Here is an 18,310-nt window from a genome sequence, read left to right as displayed (position 1 = left end):
TGGTTATGCACTCTTAGACTACAGTCCCTGGAGATTTGCACCAGCGTTTACTAGAAAACAAACAATTGCTTATGTGAGTGACAGCACTTATCAAATAGATTACGTAGTGTCTGACAGAAAGCTTTAATAGACAGAATTTTCCTTTTTTTTAGCCATTTGTTCTGGTGTCTTACAGCCTCCGTCAGGTTCCCTGCCCACTGACCTTTCTTCCATATGACATGTGCTTTCCGCAGCTTCATGATGAAGAGCTGGACTATGATGAAGAGTATGAAGATGAGGAAGGACACCAGCGTGAGCAGTAGGATGCCACTCTTCTTCCTTGCCAATCCTAAATACTGAGGATTTGCGTCTATAAGGAAAATGAAAAAGGAGTTTATATACTTTGGTTTTTTTTTTTTTTTTGTCACTGGAGAATACGTAACAATACTTCTACAATGTGATATAAGCTAATAAACAGCTCAGATGAAGAGATGAGAAAGAGCTTACCCCTGAAGGTAAAGAGACTTACACTGTTCATTCTCTGAGAACAAGCAAACAGGCATACAATAAGCAAGGCAATTATGTGTGATGATTTGAAAAGATTTTTTAAGTTACATAGCTATTGGGCTAGTTATTTTTTATTTCTAGAGAAAGCATATGAGAAAATCAACTTAAATTATATTCAGAGGATTCAAGTTAGTTGTAGGAATGATTTTTAGCAAAATATAGTTAAGTAGCAAGAGGGATTGTTAAGGAGTTTAAAAAACTATCCAAATAAAATGAAAATTTATTTATCTTCCTTAGGTTAAATGTGGCCCTACAGGAAGGCATTTGGGCTAAATCAGATGAGCTCTTAAAAATATTTCTAGCCAGGTGCAGTGGCTTATGCCTGTAATCCCAGCACTTTGGGAGGCTGAGATGGGAGGGTTGCTTGAGGCCAGGAGTTTGAGACCAGCCTGGGCAACATAGCGAGACTTAGTCTCTACAAAAATAATAATAATAATAAAAATTTGCCAGGAGCCGTGGTGCACACCTGTAGTCCTAGCCACTTGGGAGACTGAGGCAGAGGATCACTTGAGTCCAGAAGTTTAAGGTTATAGTGAACTATGACTGTGAAACTGCACTCCAACCTGGGAGACAGAGTGAGACTTGTCTCTTAAAAAAAAAAAAAAGCTTTCTAAACCTAGAATTCTGATTCTATAGGATATAGCTTTGCTAAATGTCCTGGTCACCTTATCTCAACCAACAAATAATTAAGGAGTGCCAGCTACCTGTAGAACATTGTGCTTGGACCTGCAGAAGGCACAGTTCATATGCTTTGGGGATTACTTCTCTCTACATAAACAAATTAGTAAAAACAAACAAAAGTAAGATATGTCAAATTCTGGATCCACATGTATTTATATCATAGTGTGTTCAGGGGTTCAGAGGCAAGAATGGTCTCTGAGGAGTGAGTTGGTCAAAAAAGTTTTCAGTGAAGATATTGACCTTGAAGGGGGAGTAAGGAGAGGTGACAGGAGGTCTCCTCTTCCACCAGGGGCAGGGAGGATAAACAAGAGCAGGGCGATTGGAAAGGGATGATGTTTTCAGAGAAAAATATGTATCTCGTAGGGACTCTGTAGATATGAGACTGCAGAAGTAGGTACTAGATGACACCTAATGAGGTTGTTTGGGACTCATGCTCTGTGTTGTAGACGTCAGGAAGCCATAAAGGGTTTTAGAACACAGGTATGCAGAGTGTAAAGAGATATTTTGATGGTAGGGTGCTAAAAGTGAACCAGAGGAGGAGAAACTGAAGTTATAATACTCCACGCAGGAGATGATGAGAGCCTGGATTGGGACGTTAACAGTGACAATGGACAGAATACCTGAAAGAGAAGACTCAAAAGTTCTTGGAAATTGACCGATTTTATACACGTGTGTGCATATGCATATGCATAAATATATACACATATATATATTTGTACACATGCACAGGAGTGATAGATGACACTAAGGTTTGGGGCCTGTGTGATGCTTTGGACAAGCTGATTTTGTGGGAGAAGGTGGTGTTTGGTATTTAGCAATGTTGAGTTTGAGGAAATCGCAGAAAATTCAGCTACAGATATATAGAAAATGGAAAGAAATTGGGACTAACGCTGAGGAGGATGTTCTGAAAATGTAGGTATAGAAATATTTTGCTGGCCGGGCACAGTGGCTCATACCTGTAATCCCAGCTACTTGGGAGGTGAAGGTAGGAGATCTCTTGAGCCCAGGAGTTCAAGGCTGCAGAGAGCATGATCGTGCCCCTGCATCCTGGCCTGGGTGACAGAGAGAGACCCTGTCTCTAAAAACAAAACAAAACCAGAAAAGAAAAAGAGAGAAATCTTTTGCCTAGTGGCAACAGGAACCATCTTGGGAATGAGTAAACTCTTTTAAGAAATAAGTAAAGAACAACCAGGAGCGGTGGCTCACACCTGTAATCCCAGCACTTTGGGAGGCCGAGGCGGGGGGATCACCTGAGGTCGGGAGTTCAAGACCAGCCTGGCCAACATGGAGAAATCCCATCTCTACTAAAAATACAAAATTAGCTGGAGTGGTGGCGCACACCTGTAATCCCAGCTACTCAGGAGGCTAAGGCAGGAGAATCACTTGAACCTGGGAGGTGGAGGTTGCCGGAGCCGAGATCATGCCACCGCACTCCAGCTTGGGCAACAAGAGTGAAACTCAGTCTCAAAAAAAAAAGAAAGAAAAAAGAAAAAAACCAGGAAGAACAAAAGATGGAGAAGTAAAATCAGAAGTATATATACATTTAAGAAGTCAGAAGAGGAAGATAAGTTAATTGATGGATACAGGGAAGCAGTGGTTAGCAACAGATAACAAAACCAGGAAAAGTATTTCAAGAAGTCGAGAGGTAACTAAATCAAGGAGGGACAAGGGAGTGATTAACCAGTCATGTCCTAAAGGGCAGAAAGGTCAAGAAAAAGGAGGACTGACAAAGGCCATTGAATTTACTGATTAAGAGGTTAAAATGTCAAGTGTTTATTCTAAATGCAGTGGGTGATACTTACCGGTGGTCAAGTCAGGATCTTGAGTGGTTTGTTCTTTCTCTTCTTTATCAATTTCCAATGTACTAGAATCTTCCATTACCGACACTAAAGTGAAAGAAAATAAACATGAGCTATGCATACATTATATGCATGTGACTATATACAACTGTAGTTACATAAGTCTTCCCAGAGCAGCTTGGAAAGTCAAATTAAAAAACAGCACTGAGATCATTTTTGAACTATGGATTTCTTGTAAACATATCTGCAAATGACTGGGCTCACTTTGCCTTGTTTTTTTAAGGTAAATGTTTTGAACACTTACTCTGTGCCCGGCCTTGAACTGAGCACTTGGTATATATTATTTCTCACCACAGGTCTGAGAAAACAGAGATTTAGAGCAGTTATGTAAAGTACCTAAAGTCCTGTAACAAGTAAGTGGCAAAGCCAATACATAAACTCTGTTTTACCTAACTCTAGAACCCAGCATTTAAACCATTATTTCATACTTCCATCCTGAATCAGGCCTATCAGGGAGAAGGTCTTTAGGATGCTTCAAGATAACAACTCAACACTGAGGAATGGCATTCCAAGCTTTAATTATAAAAAACCTACTGCCTGAAATGCAGAAAGCAATGATTTTTATGTTGAAATATAGCTTCAGTTATCATTCAAACCTCTGCTTGCCTCCCCATTAGAAGTGAGATGTACTATGCTTTTTTTTAGGTAAGATAAATTATAAAAAATAAGACACTGTGGGGTTTTTGTTTTTGTTTTTGTTTTTTTCATATCTTACTGCTTATGTTTCCAATTTCCTTTTTTCCCTCTGCAGTTTCTTGCATTTTAGTCCATTGCACAGCGCCACTATGTGGACCCTGAGGGAAATGAAGCCTCCCACTCTATTGAAAATGGGTATTAAAGGTAATAAAATTGTAGAAAAGGAAAGCTGAAAGGAATTTTAGAAACCATATTTTTAAAGTCTTATATATGAAAAAGAGAGCAGAAAATTGAATTGTTCAGTAATGATGCAAGCCATTAAAAGTAACTAGATTCTAAACACGTTTACAAATATTGGATTATTAAAGAAAGTGATGTGGCTGTTCCACTTCATAATATTTTCAATTTCCATTGTCCTTCAAAAGATTGTATGGTACATGTTGTATTTATCAGTGTTTAGAAGTCCCAAACATTTACTTTTAAATATTATTTAGGATACACATTTAAAAAAATGTGATCTGATACTCAGAACTATGAACATGATAATGATCTGAAAGCCCTTATTCCACCAAATGAAATTCTTATTGACACACTACATGAAATGGAAAGAGAATATGTAGGAATTTATGCCTTTCTGGATGAGGCTAATAGTCTTGCTCAAAGCACCATAACCATTTTCTTCCCTCCTTCCTTCCTTCCTTCCTTCCTTCCTTCCTTCCTTCCTTCCTTCCTTCCTTCCTTCCTTTTCATTTGTAATTCATTTTCTGAGCAGCTGCTATTGCTGGATACTATGCTAGGTAAACTACAAAGTTAAATCAGATATATGATCGTTGCTCTGAGTTAACTTCTAGTGAGTTCACTGTCTAAAAAACTGGAATTATAATCCAGGCATTCTAAAGTATTCTGCATTTGTAGTTCAATCCCATAATCAAAAATGACCTGAGTTATTGACAATCAAGTAATTGATGTGCCTTCAAAGGTGATTTTGTTATTCAATGACAACACCAAATCTCTAGCTTCTGTTTCTTTTCTCTTTGTTGATACCAAGTCTGTGTTTTGTGTTTGGTGTGCTTTAGATGGGAAAACAAAGAAATGAGTCTCCATATAAATGAATTCAACCTTGTCCTTTACTGCAGAGGAAATTCAAATGTCACAGTCGTGAATGTGTGTGTGTATATGTGTACATCTCTATCTCAAGCAAACTAGAACTGAACTTGCAAGGCTTTATGTCACCCTGAAGCCCATCCCACTAAGTATTCTAATGCCTGATGTGGTTCTACTCTAGGATGCTACAAAGCTGAAGCCAGCTGGAGGGGGCCTGTATGGTCTTAGTAAAAATTAAAATAAAAAGTATTCTTAAAACTTAGAATGAGAAAAATGACCTTCCCAAGGAGGCATGATTTTTTAAAACAAGTTTTTATGATTTTGACACTTACCAGTACTGGTGGGCTGCTGTGGGTCTTGAGAGGATACAGAGTTTCTCTCCAGAGCATCTGAAGCTGTCTCTTCATCAGTAACTAGGAAAGGGGAAAAACAAAATTCTGCTACTATGGAGAGCAGTTTTACCCACATTGTGCTCAGTAAAAGAGATTGGAGAATATATTTGGCGGCTACCTGCTTGTAGAGGTTGTGCAGAAACCCCAGAACTGTGTGTTCTGCAGCTCCTGCTCTGGTTTTTGAATCTGTATCCCACTGAGTGTCCATCTGCTCACCTGCCTGGTTTAAAGCACAGCGTGCTGGACCTCTGTGTGGTGGCAGTGCTAGGCAAAGGGTATTCACTATTTTTATCTGTGTCCTTCTATCCATCGATCAATCCCTCTGTTTATCTACCCATCCACCTATCTATCTATCTATTAGTTAGATGGCTTTGGAATCAGCCTCAGACTGGGCTGAATTCCAGTGCTGCTATTTACTTGCTCCTGAACGAGCTGGACAAGATACCAGATCTCTCTAACACTTTTTTTTTTCTTATCTGTAAAATGGAGATACTGATAGCATTTACCTCTTTGAGTGTTTCGTGAGAATTAGTAAGTTCATTTATATAACGTGTTTAGTACAATGCCTAGCTATTTATTAAGCACAATGCTACATGTTATTGTATAATATTAATCAATGCTTAAGAATGTTTCCAGAGGGTCAGCTTAGTATAGGTTTTACCAGTCATTGAACAGACCCACATCCGGGAAGCATGTAACAACTATGCCTGTCATTTTACAAATACTAATACTGACATGTCGGGCCAGGCGCAGTGGCTCACACCTGTAATCTCAGCACTTTGGTAGGCTGAGGCGGGTAGATCGCCTGAAATCAGGAGTTCAAGACCAGCCTGGTCAACATGGTGAAACCCCATCTCTACTAAAAATACAAAAAACTAGCCAGGCATGGTGGTGTGTGTGTGTGTGTTTGTAATCCCAGCTACTTGGGAGGCTGAGGCAAGAGAATTGCTTGAACCTGGGAGGCAGAGGTTGCAGTGAGCCGAGATCGCACCACTGCACTCCAGCCTGGGTGACAGAGCAAGGAGACTCCCTCTCAAAAAAAAAAAAATAATAATAATATATAATATATATATATACACACACACACATACACACACATGTATACGTATGTGTGTGTGTGTATATATATATATACACTCATGTCACAGGTGGTTCATTTTTTTATAAAATTTGTGAGTGCTTCCTGGTGTTTATTTAATCAAATAATTTTCCATGGTTTTGAAAATATATCTGGTTGATCAAACATTTAAAATGTATGAAAAATATAAAAATATCTGAATTGTGTGTAACGGCTCTGAGGAAAGAAAGAAAGAATTACTAAGGAAACGTTATAGAGTTAGTAGTATAGACTATAAGGCTAAAATGAACTCTGACCACACAGGTGCCAGAGAAAATTGAAGAAAGAGGAGAGCTGCTGGCAATGAAAAGAGGGAAAAGCTGGAATACTAGTCAAATAGAAGGACTGGGAACAAGAAGAATATGGGGCCGGGCACAGTGGCTCATGCCTGCAATCCCAGTACTGTGGGAGGCCGAGACAGGCAGATTGCTTAAGCCCGGGAGTTTGAGACCAACCTGGGCAACATGGCAAGACTCCATCTCTACAAAAAATTAGCTGGGCATGGTGGTGCACCCCTGTAGTTCCAGCTACTCAGGAGGATCATCTGAGCCCAGAGAGGTCAAGGCTGCAATGAGACGTGATCACACCATTGCACTCCAGCCTGGGTGACAGAGTGAGACCGTGTCTCAAAATTTTAAAAAAGAAGAACATCACTGGGGGCATATAGAATAAAATTTATCAATAGTGATTAAATCTTCTAACATAGTATATACTATGTGAATTCAGAAAATTATGTTTATGTACAAAACAAGTTTTATCTACACGTATTTAAAACTAGGTTCTACACTTACTTTGATTTATCCTGTTAATTAACGAGCTAGCAAACTATTGCGTTTAGACTGAACGTTGTTTTGATTAGGTGGATAGTGGCACATAATGATCTACCTTCCTAGTTGGTCAGAATATTGTAGAACTCTGCTATCCAATATGGTATGCACTAGCTCCAATGACTATTTAAATTAAAATTAATTAAAATGAAAATACATTCAAAATTTAGGCCAGGCACAGTGGCTCACACCTGTAATCCTAGCACTTTGGGAGGCAAAGGCAGGCAGATCACCTGAGGCCAGGAGTTCGAGACCAGCGTGGCCAATATAGTGAAACCTGACTCTACTAAAACACAAAAATTAGCTGGGCATGGTGGTGGGCGCCTATAATCCCAGCTACTCGGGAGACTGAGGTGGGAATATTGCTTGAACCTGGGAGGTGGAGGATGCAGTGAGCTGAGATGGGAAGCGAAGATTGCAGTGAGCTGAGATAGCACCTTTGCACTCCAGTCTGAGTGACAAGAGCAAGACTCCATCTCAAAAAAAAAAAAAAATTACTTCCTCAGTTGCAATAGTCACAAAGTTCGAATTTGGGGCAACTTGTATCCACCAGTGTGAGCCTGACAACCTCCAAATGCTTAAAGACTTCTGATGAGATCAATGATGATATTAATGAATGTGATTCTGATGCTGAAATATGTCAACATTTGAAAGTTCTGTAGATCTTAGTGAATCAGTATTTTCCAAACGACTAACACATAATGTTAGAAAAATCATGCCTGGGTAAAAGTTCTATTCAAAGTGCAAGACAGTTCAGTGGATTTTAATACAACAGTATGAAAAGTTCATTGACATGGGCCCAGCGACTAATCTTTAAGAAACTACTACTTGTTGAGTTTTGGTGTAACATCAAAGAGGAACATCCACAATTATCTGAACCAGCTATTAAAATACTCTACCCTTTTCCAATTATAAATTTACATGAGATTAAATTTTTATGTCTTTATTTAAAGCAAAATAACATTTTGGAAGAGATTGAATGCAAAAGTTACAAGAACCTAATTGTTTTCCGTTAAGCCAGACATTAAAGAGATTTTCAAAATGTAAAAAAAATGACATTTTTCACACTAATCTTTTCAGTTTACAAAATATACCTTTTTTTTTCATTAAAATATGTCATTTCTAGGCCAGGTGCAGTGGCTCACGCCTGTAATCCCAGCACTTTGGGAGGCCAAGGCAGGTGGATCACCTGAGGTCAGGAGTACAAGATCAGCCTGGTCAATATGGCAAACCCCATCTCTACTAAAAATACAGAAAAATTAGCCAGGTGTGGTAGCAGGTGACTGCAATGCCAGCTACTCAGGAGGCTGAGGCAGGAGAATCACTGGAACCCAGGAGGCGAAAGTTGCAGTGAGCTGAGATCCGGCCACTGCACTTATCTCAAAAAATAAGTTCACTCCATCTCAAAAAATAAAATAAAACAAATATGCCATTTCTGTTAACATGTAGTGGATTTATTAATTTAAAATAAATTTACAGATACATATTTTTTAAATTTCTCAGCTTGAATTTCTAATAGGTAAATATTGACAGACATCACCTACATAAGTAAAAGTTCTTTGGGGTTCTCAATTATTTTTAAGAGTGTAGAGATGTCCTGAAATCCAAAAGTTTGAGAACTGTTTTTCAAATATTTAAAAAATCCTATCCCCAGTTAAGTAATAGAAAACCAAGATTCCTCATTTTAAATACTAACAAGATGAAATAAATCAGATGCAGTAGCTCATGCCTCTAATCCCAGTGCTTTGGGTGGCCGAGGAGGGAGGATAGCTTAAGCCCAGGAGCTCAGACCAGCCTGGACACCATAATGAGATTCTGTCTCTATAAAAAACTTTAAAATTAACCAGGTGTGGTGTGTGCACCTGTAGTCCCAGCTACTCAGGAGACTGAGGTGGGAGGATCACTTAAGCTCGGGAGGTAGAGGCTGCAGTGAGCTGTGATTGCACCACTGCACTACAGCCTGGGCTACAGAAGGAGACCTTGTCTCAAAAAAAAAAAAAAGAAAGAAAGAAAGAAAGAAAGATAGAAAAAGAAAAGAAAAGAAAAAAGAGCCAGGTGTGGTGGTTCATGCTTGTAATCCCAACACTTTGGGAAGGAGGCAGAGGTTGGGGGATCGCTTGAGCTCAGGAATTCAAGACCAGCCTGAGTAACATGGCGAAACCCCATATACAAAAAATATGCAAATTAGCAGGGCATGGGCGTGGTTGGCTCATGCCTGTGCTCCCAGCCACTCTGAAGGCTGAGGCAGGAGGATCAACTTGAGCCTGGGAGGCAGAGTTTACAACAAGCCAAGATTGTGTCACTGCCTTCCAGCCTGGGTAACAGAGTGAGACCGTCTCAAAAAAGAAATAAATAAATGATAATTCTGAAATCTGGGTGAGGTGGCTCATGCCTGTAGTTCCAGCACTTTGGGAGGCCAAGGAGGGAGAAATGCTTGAGACCAGGAGTTTTGAGACCAACCTGAGCAACATAGGGAGACCCTGTCTCAACAAAAAATTAAAAATTAGCCAGATGTAGTGGTGCATGCCTGTAGTCCTAGCAACTTGGGGGGCTGAGGTGGGAGGGCTGATTGTGAACCAGGAAGGTTGAGGCTGCAGTGAGCCGTCATCACACCACTGCACTCCAGCTTAAGTGATAGAGTGAGACCCTGTCTCAAAAAACAAAACAAAACAAAAAACCAAAGATAGCCTATTCAAAAATCTATTCCTGTTGCTCTGCTCTCTTTCTCCAAGCTTCATACTGTGGCTTTTTCAGAGGAAGGCACTTCTTTCCTCAGGACCACTCTAGTCCTGGTGCTGGCATGACCCTCACTTTCCCCAGGTCCTTCCGTGCAGAGCATAGGAATGAAAGGGGTCAGAACTCTTATGTGTAAATGTGTTTTAAAGCATCCTCAGCTAGTAATATTTTTTTCCTAATTGGGTGAACAAAATGTTTGTAGCATCTGTATGTCAATGTAGTAGCAGCTAGCCAAATGGAAAAAACAGTGAACTAATGGAAGCCATCAATAGCTGATGCTGGCGTTTCTCTTCAAGTACTATTTGGAGATCTGGCAGTGAGTACAGCAAATAGATAGATCACAAATAAAAATTAAGTCTTAGCCTATTATTATTATTATTATGAGACAGAGTCTCGCTCTATTGCCCAGGCTGGAGTGCAGTGGTGTGATCTTAGCTCACTGTAAACTCCGCCTTCCAGGTTCAAGTGATTCTTGTGCCTCAGCCTCCCAAGTAGCTGGGATTACAGGCGCCCACAACTATGCCTGGCTAATTTTTTTATTTTTAGTAGAGATGGGGTTTTGCCATGTTGGCCAGGCTGGTCTCGAACTCCTGACCTCAGGTGATCCACCCGACTCAGCCTCCCAAAGTGCTGGGATTACAGGCGTGAGCCACCACGCCTGGCCTTCGCCTATTATTAAAAACATCTTTAGCTATAATTTTGAGTCATGTAGAGCTATAGCCATAAGGGAGGAGAACTGCCATTTCCCCCTTCATAGTAATTTTTGTAGATGGCTTGAACAGTTGCTGAAAATTAAGAATGCCTTTTTTTCCAACATTGTTGGTTCTCCTATTGAAGAATCTGAATGTCTTTAGGAAGCTTTTAGATATAGCCTCATCCCCCACAGGCCCCGTGCTTCAGTTCTGCTGCTGGAGGTGGGGGCGTGGGGTGGGGATGACTCAGCGGGGCGGGGGTGGTTTGTAAGGTTACTGTGCAGCTCAGTCTGTGAGTCCATGGCTCTTACAGTGCAGCTTCTGCAATGACGACTTTTGGTTTGGTGAGAAAGTGACCCGTGGAAAGTATGTGGTAGTCAGAGGGGGCCTGTTAACCACAGCCACAGCCCCCATAGGGCAGTATAGCAGCTTTCCCACAGCGAGGTTCTCCTAAGCAAGCTTGACTTTCAGCATCAGCTTGATAAAAGAGTTTTTCAATAAATGCATTGTCATGCAACAGTTTCCTCTTTCACTAATGTGAGTAAATCCTTATACTTCAGGAATTGATTACACGAAGTACCTTGTAAAACAATGAAACTCAGAGTCCTACTAATTGCAAACTTCTTACAGGACTTATGCATCTTTTTTGGGTTTTTTTCTTTTTTTTTTTTTTGAGACGGAGTCTCGCTCTGTCGCCCAGACTGGAGTGCAGTGGCCGGATCTCAGCTCACTGTAAGCTCCGCCTCCAGGGTTTACGCCATTCTCCTGCCTCAGTTTCCCAAGTAGCTGGGACTACAGGCGCCCGCCACCTCGTCCGGCTAGTTTTTTTTGTATTTTTTAGTAGAGATGGGGTTTCACCGTGTTCGCCAGGATGGTCTCGATCTCCTGACCTCGTGATCCGCCCATCTCGGCCTACCCAAAGTGCTGGGATTACAGGCTTGAGCCACTGCGCCCGGCCAGGACTCATGCATCTTAAAGGATACCTCTTGGCTCAAAGAGTTGTGGACAGTTTTAAAATTATTTCTTGGACTTTTGGGGAAAGAATCATAGAATAGAGGTTCTGAGAATGGGGGCAACTCCTCTTCACATTTAATATTGGATATTTAAAATGGTGTTCAACTCAGAATATTAACATGGTTAAACTAAAATCTTCAAAGCAATTATAAGAATAAAATAAATCTAAACAGGAATTATGTCTTCATGTAACTGTGTGTTTCGTATTGACATAAAATGATATTGACAATTTCGGTTTATTTCACCTAATATCTCCTTCTGGGTCAAGTACAAAGATGTAGTATGATTCATATGGTTGCTCCAAAAACACAACGGCAATAGAACTATTTAAAGTCATTATCAAAAAGCAAGCATAACACTATTTGCATATGGTGCTCTGCTAGGCTTTCTGCTTAACTGGGGTTCTTTTGAACATTGAAATAGTTGAAATTCCGTCACTCACCTGGAGAAATTTCAATCAGTACAGGAATTTGCTATTAGGACGAGCTTTGTTGGCAGTAATCTCACTCTGAAGGACTTTGCCCACTGCATTTAATTTTGTTTGATAGTGTAATATTAAAGTAAATCAAAAATTATTAAAGAGAATCATTGGTTCTTCTTACCCAAATCTTCAAACCGGAAGGGTGCTACTAGTTTTCTCCCTTGCAGGCCTCTGTGCCGGATAATGCAGTCCACTGTTGAATTTTTGCCATAAGTGTGGATTATGAGAGTGCTGGTAGTATTACATTTCTTCCCATCAGTTTCAAATTCATGGTGGGTTCCACCTGCGTAGCAATTTAAAGAGGTTATGGCTATTTAATGCTATTGGATGAGGTTGGTTCTACTAGAGGCCAATGGCCTTGACTTCATGGCAAACATTAGATTTCTAACCTCATTCTAACCTCAGCCAGTTCCCTTGTATAGGTTTGGCTCTGGTCACAAAGGCAAACAGATGAATGAGAGTAGATGACGGTTTTCTACAAAGTTGTCACTACTGGAAATAAAAAAAATTCAAAGCTTAAGAAGGATAGCTTGATGTTGTTATGAAACACAAAGATCCAAGACCTTATCCCAGTTATACGAATAAAGCGAATTAAAGGGGAAGTCTTAGAACGAAGCAGAACTGGCACTGCACTGGGAATCAGATCTAGGTTTAGGTCTTTTCTCTCTAGAACTCCATTTGACCCTCAGTATTCTCAATTGTAAAGGGCCCATTGCAACTCTAAGAATGTTGATTATAGGCCGGGTGTAGTGGCTCACACCTGTAATCCCAGCACTCTTGGAGGCCGTGGAACACCTGAGATCAGGGATTCAAGACCAGCCTGGCCAACATGGTGAAACCCCGCCTCTACTAAAACTACAAAAATTAGCTGGGTTTTGTGGCAGGCACCTGTAATCCCAGCTACTCCAGAAGCTGAGGTAGGAGAATCGTCTCAACCCAGGAGGCAGAGGTTACAGTGCGCCGAGATCGCGCCACGGCACTCCAGCCTGGGAGACAGAGTGAGACTCCATCTCAAGAAAAAAAAAAAAAAATTGTTCATTACATAGATATCAAAGGTAATGTCCGTTGAAATGTAAGCAAACTATAAACAGTACCCAGGCATCATGATTAATTAGTTATTCTGTTTCAAAGGCTCAACCTTTAGATGCTTTATTACAAGAATATTTTTAATCTGTCCTTGTGGGTATGACACAATATAGTACTATACAATATAGGGAAGATCATATCTGTTTCAATTGTACGTATTATGTTAAATGTATTTTCAATTTTATATCTGGGAAAAAGTTCATGCTCAGAGCTATTATACTTCTTCTTCTTCTTTTCTTTTTTTTGACGGAATTTTGCTCTTGTTGCCCAGGCTGGAGTGCAATGGTGTGATTTTTTGCTCACCCCACAACCTCCGCCTCCTTGGTTCAAGCAATTCTCTTGCCTCAGCCTCCTGAGTACAGGCATGCGCCACCACACCCAGCTAATTATGTATTTTTAGTAGAGACGAGGTTCCTCCATGTTGGTCAGGCTGGTCTCGAACTCCTGACCTCAGGTGATCCGCCCACCTCGGCCTCCCAAAGTGCTGGGATTACAGGTGTGAGCCACTGCACCCAGCCTGAGATACTATACTTCTGTATTTACTTATTTTAGAAATTTTTGTGAAATTTGAAGAAGTCATTATAGTTCACTTTAGATTTTTACCTGTCTTAAACAAAAACATTTGCATTATCTGTGATTAGCCTTTCAAGATTAAGGCACAACATTGATTGGTTGTAAGAATAATTTGTCTGGAAAAGAACTAATAGAATATTAAATGGGGGTCTTCTGGCATCTTCTGCCACTAGAGGGTGCCAAAACATTTAAAAATCCCCTGGAAATTTGAGCAGGAAGGAAGACAAAGAAGAGAACCATTTCTCCACTTACCGGAGACCTCCACGCCATTCCCAAGTAGCCAGGTTATCTGTGGAGGGGGCTTGCTTCTCATGGCGGAGCACATGAGTACAACATGTTCTTCTCCGTTTTGCTTTCTTATAACTGAAGCTTCCAGGATTGGCTTGAAAGGAGTTGCTAGAAGAAAATGGATTTTTCTGTGTTTAATTAGATATGAGTCTGCATATCTCAACATAGCACAGAGCCTAATAATCTGTAGGTGATTGTTGTAGGGTACACTCTAATTAATGGGCCTTTTTTTTTTTTTTTTTTAGACAGAGTCTCCCTCTGTTGCCCACGCTGGAGTGCGTCCCCACGCACGTCCCCACGCACAATCTCAGCTCACTGCAACTGCCCCCACCTTCCAGGTTCACGCAATTCTCCTGCCTCAGCCTCCTGAGTAGCTGAGATTACAGGCGCCTACCACCACACCCAGCTAATTTTTGTATTTTTGGTAGAGACGGGATTTCTCCATGTTGGCGGAGCTGGTCTCGAGCTCCGGACCTCAAGTGATCTGCCCACCTCCACCTCCCAAAGTGCTGGGATTACAAGCGTAAGCCACTGTGTCCGGCCCATGTTTTTAACTTAATCTGTTCCAGAGTACAGTCATGTTAAAGGGCTTTTATGTGCTTGCAAAGCAACTTTGGCTGAAGCCAGAATGTGTATTACTCAGTGTGTTGTTAGTCTCTGAAAATTCCCAAACGAGCAATGTAGCAACAATTCTTAAAATGTGATATATGAGGCCCGGCGAGTTGACTCACGCCTGTAATCCCAGCACTTTGGGAGGCCGAGGCAGGCGGATCACGAGGTCAGGAGATCGAGACCATCCTGGCCAATCAACATGGTGAAACCCCATCTCTACTAAAAATACAAAAATTAGCTGGGCATAGTGGCACACACCTATAGTCCCAGCTACTCAGGAGGCTGAGGCAGGAGAATTGCTTGAACCTGGGAAGGGGAGGTTGCAGTGAGCTGAGATCGCGCCACTGTACTCTAGCCCGGGCAACAGAGAGAGACTCCATCTCAAAAAAAAAAAAAAAAAAAAAAAAAGATGCGTTTATCTTATAAAGGGCACGTTCGTCATTTTTCTTTATACCTCTGTCTTGGAAATACTTTTTAGTTAGGCTTGCTTCTTCCTCTTTCCCATTCTACTTCCACTTCGGTACAGAACAGAACTCTTCCCCGTTTACTTAACTCACCCACCCATCTGCCATCAAGGCCTTGTAAAGGCCCTTCTTAGCTCCAAATATACATTAGATGTGTTACTTGTTGGCAATACGAAGATGAAAAAGATATGATTCAAGGAGCTAATAGCCTGGTGGTAGCTTCAGCCCCTAAATTGTTAATGAAAAGATTATGTGTTGAGGGCAATGACAGAGTATGCATGTGGTGTTATGAGAGCCCAGAAGGGCACACAGGCAGCGGAGCCAGGATGTGTGCTCCCTTACAAAAAGACAACATTGAGCTGAGTCACAGTGGTTCTCAAAACCCCCTTGACAGCCACTCCTTCCCAGCTACTCTCCCATCATGCTTTTACCGAATGGCAGGCACCACACTGCAGTCATTCCACAAGAGAAGTCTAAGACATTCATTTGTGTGATACGTGGGATGATGTTACTCAGCGATCAATAAAAAGCAATGTTTTTAATCAATCTGTTCTGCCACAAAAGACAAAACGAGTAAGGATAGTAAGACACATACTGGACACAGTTGATCATCTGTAGAACTAAGTCCTAGGCAATTAGGAGGCTGTCACTTCTTATCTGCACCTCCTAATCCGACCCTCCTACAGAAAAGAGGAATTGTTTGGCAGAGAGGATTTGAGCAGATCAAGCAGTGCAGCTACATCTGAATTCATTCTATCTTAGGATTTGCTGTCACGAGGTTCCACTTCATTTGCACACATGTTTTGCTTCCCGAGCTGGCGCGCAAACTCCTTATGGGCAGAGATCATGCCTAATTCATCTTTGGTTCCCTAGAGCCTCACATGGTGCCTGGCACATAGTTGCAGCTCACCAGATATTAATTTTCTTTTCTTTTAGTTCCCCGGAGAGAAAATTTAGTTGCTGTCAAAGACAAATTTCACAAGTTCACAGTTCAATCTAGGGCTTGCTTCTCAAAATGCTCTCTTCTGTTTCCTTTCAATACAAGATGGCAGAGGTGTCCCAGGCAATGCCTTGCTCTAGGCAACATTTTGAAACTAAAAGGTTCAGTTTAAAAATGATGTATCGTGTTCCTATCCATATTGCTCCCCTACTGGGTTTACTTGCAGGTACCTACCCAGCACAATCACTTTCACTTCCTTTGTGCTCACAGAGTCGCTGTAATGTAAGCACTTGTACACGCCTTCATCTCGCAGGGTTACGTTAGACACGCTGATGGAGAGCTGATTGGCCGAGTGATGGAGAAGCTGGTATCTGGAATTTTTAAAAGCTGTACAAGAGGGAAATAGAGCTGTTATGAGGAAAGGTATCTGATAGATCCTTGGTCTCTACCCACTAGATACCAGAAGCACCACCCACTTTCTACATTTGGCACAATCAAAACTATCTCCAGACATTGTCCAATGTCCACTGGAAGGCAAGATCATTCCAGGTGGGGAACCACTGAGCTAGATCAAACCATTCTGCTGCAGAAATCCGAGAGTGTCCCTCCTCTCCTAGTTTACCGAAACCAGAAACAAAACAGCAAAAAGCATTATGTAACAGAATTATCTCTATTTAAAATGTTTTTCTCTCAGAACTTTTAACAATTAGTATTTACTTCTACTGGAATCTAGTATTACTAGTTGATTTAGCTTGAAATAACATATTTCTTTATGTTAACATATCAGTATCTAATAATGCTTTTAAAGCATAACAATTTTTTTTTTTTGTAGAGACAGAGTCCTGCTCTGTTGCCCAGGCTGGAGTGCAGTGGCACTATCTCGGCTCACTGCAACTGTCATCTCCTGGGTTCAAGTGATTCTCCTGCCTCAGCCTCCCCCAGTAGCTGGGATTACAGGAGTGCTCCACCACGTCCAGCTAATTTTTTTGTATTTTTGGTAGAGACAGGGTTTCACCTTGTTGGCCAGGCTGGTCTTGAACTCCTGACCTCAAAATGATCTGCCCGCCTCGGTCTCCCAAAGTGCTGGGATTACAGGCATGAGCCACCACGCCCAGCCAGCATGATATGTTTTAAGTGGCTCTGCTTTGTAAATAAGATTGAAATGTGTTTTAGACTTTTCCAAGTATTTGGGAGTTAGCAATATTAAATGGAGATATAAAATGATCTAGGCTTTAGTAAAACCCTGCCTAATGTCAAAGAGATGAACCCAAGAGACTTTTAAGAGTCTTTTTCCATCTCAAGACATCTTGTACTTTCTTCATGTGTGTTTGTGAAGAGAGAAATGACTGTCCTCATTTCCACATTAATACATCCTGTCTGTTTCTATTGCTTAAAAATCTTGATTTTGTGTTAAGATCAATAGGAGAAGAAGAGCTATCTGGAAGGGAGCTTTGTAATGTGCCTTTGGATTGCTCAGATGGAAAACGAAGCAGCTGGCTTCCTATGTGGGGTGGTGGTGGTGGCTACATGAGGACCAAGCTCCCAGTCAGTTGGCTGCCTGTCTGTCATTGTACTGTGGTTGTGGGATGGTTACTGAGAGTGAAAAAGTGATGTGAGTGTGGAGTGAGGACATGGAAATGTGCTTTGTAATTTGAACCCCCTTTAACAACCATTCTGGTGGGGTTTCCATTTCACAGTTCCTGCCCCCAGCAAGTCACCGCGTCTATAATAACAGGCTTTGGAGGCGTGATTCACGTGTAACAGTAGGTGGGCTGAGCTCACCCCTTGGGTGACTCATGCAGGCTTTCTGTCCCACCAACCTGTCCGGCTGGAAAATCCCTCAGGTTGAGGTCTGGTGGCATTTTTCTTTCTTTCTTTCACTTACCAGGATACTCATTTAAAAAAATGGTGAACCCTGAGGGGGTCAGCCACTGGAGGGAGGAGGTCTTCCTCAGAGAAGTGACACACTTTAGAGTAAGCGTCTGGCCTTCCTCCACGGTGATGGTTTCTGTGTGGTTAGTCAGAGAGGCCTCTGTGGAGGAAGAAAAATGGGGATGGTCAGGCCCGGGGTGGCCACACTGTCTCAGGGATTTTGTCTCGTTCATTCTTTCAATCATGTATTATCTATTTCTTCTAGAAACCAAAAAAATAAGCAAATACAAACAAGATGGGAGGGGAGAGGGAAGAACTGAGAGCAGGAGCAGTAATGATATTTCTTGAAGAAAGGGACCCTGGAACCAGGTCTGAAGGAAGGGGTAGGAT

The 18,310-nt window shown here is 41.4% G+C and overlaps 1 protein-coding gene across 2 annotated transcripts in view; it reads right to left on the bottom strand.

The window, feature by feature from the left end:
• CRTAM (cytotoxic and regulatory T cell molecule) overlaps positions 1 to 18,310 on the bottom strand; it is a 35,451-nt gene that overhangs the window by 4,842 nt on the left and 12,299 nt on the right. For both annotated transcript variants that reach the window (XM_033205652.1, XM_033205651.1), the window contains exons 2-8: positions 17,934 to 18,080; positions 16,283 to 16,435; positions 13,997 to 14,140; positions 12,207 to 12,368; positions 5,159 to 5,239; positions 3,030 to 3,113; positions 203 to 349 (exon numbers count right to left, since the gene is read on the bottom strand). In XM_033205652.1, the coding sequence (XP_033061543.1) occupies positions 203 to 349; positions 3,030 to 3,113; positions 5,159 to 5,239; positions 12,207 to 12,368; positions 13,997 to 14,140; positions 16,283 to 16,435; positions 17,934 to 18,080 (918 nt within the window). The remainder of the gene's footprint in view (positions 1 to 202; positions 350 to 3,029; positions 3,114 to 5,158; positions 5,240 to 12,206; positions 12,369 to 13,996; positions 14,141 to 16,282; positions 16,436 to 17,933; positions 18,081 to 18,310) is intronic.

This window comes from Trachypithecus francoisi, unplaced genomic scaffold (assembly GCF_009764315.1).
Source record: "Trachypithecus francoisi isolate TF-2019V2 unplaced genomic scaffold, Tfra_2.0 Lachesis_group8, whole genome shotgun sequence".
Taxonomy (NCBI): domain Eukaryota; kingdom Metazoa; phylum Chordata; class Mammalia; order Primates; family Cercopithecidae; genus Trachypithecus; species Trachypithecus francoisi.
This window is presented reverse-complemented; position numbering and strand designations above follow the sequence as displayed.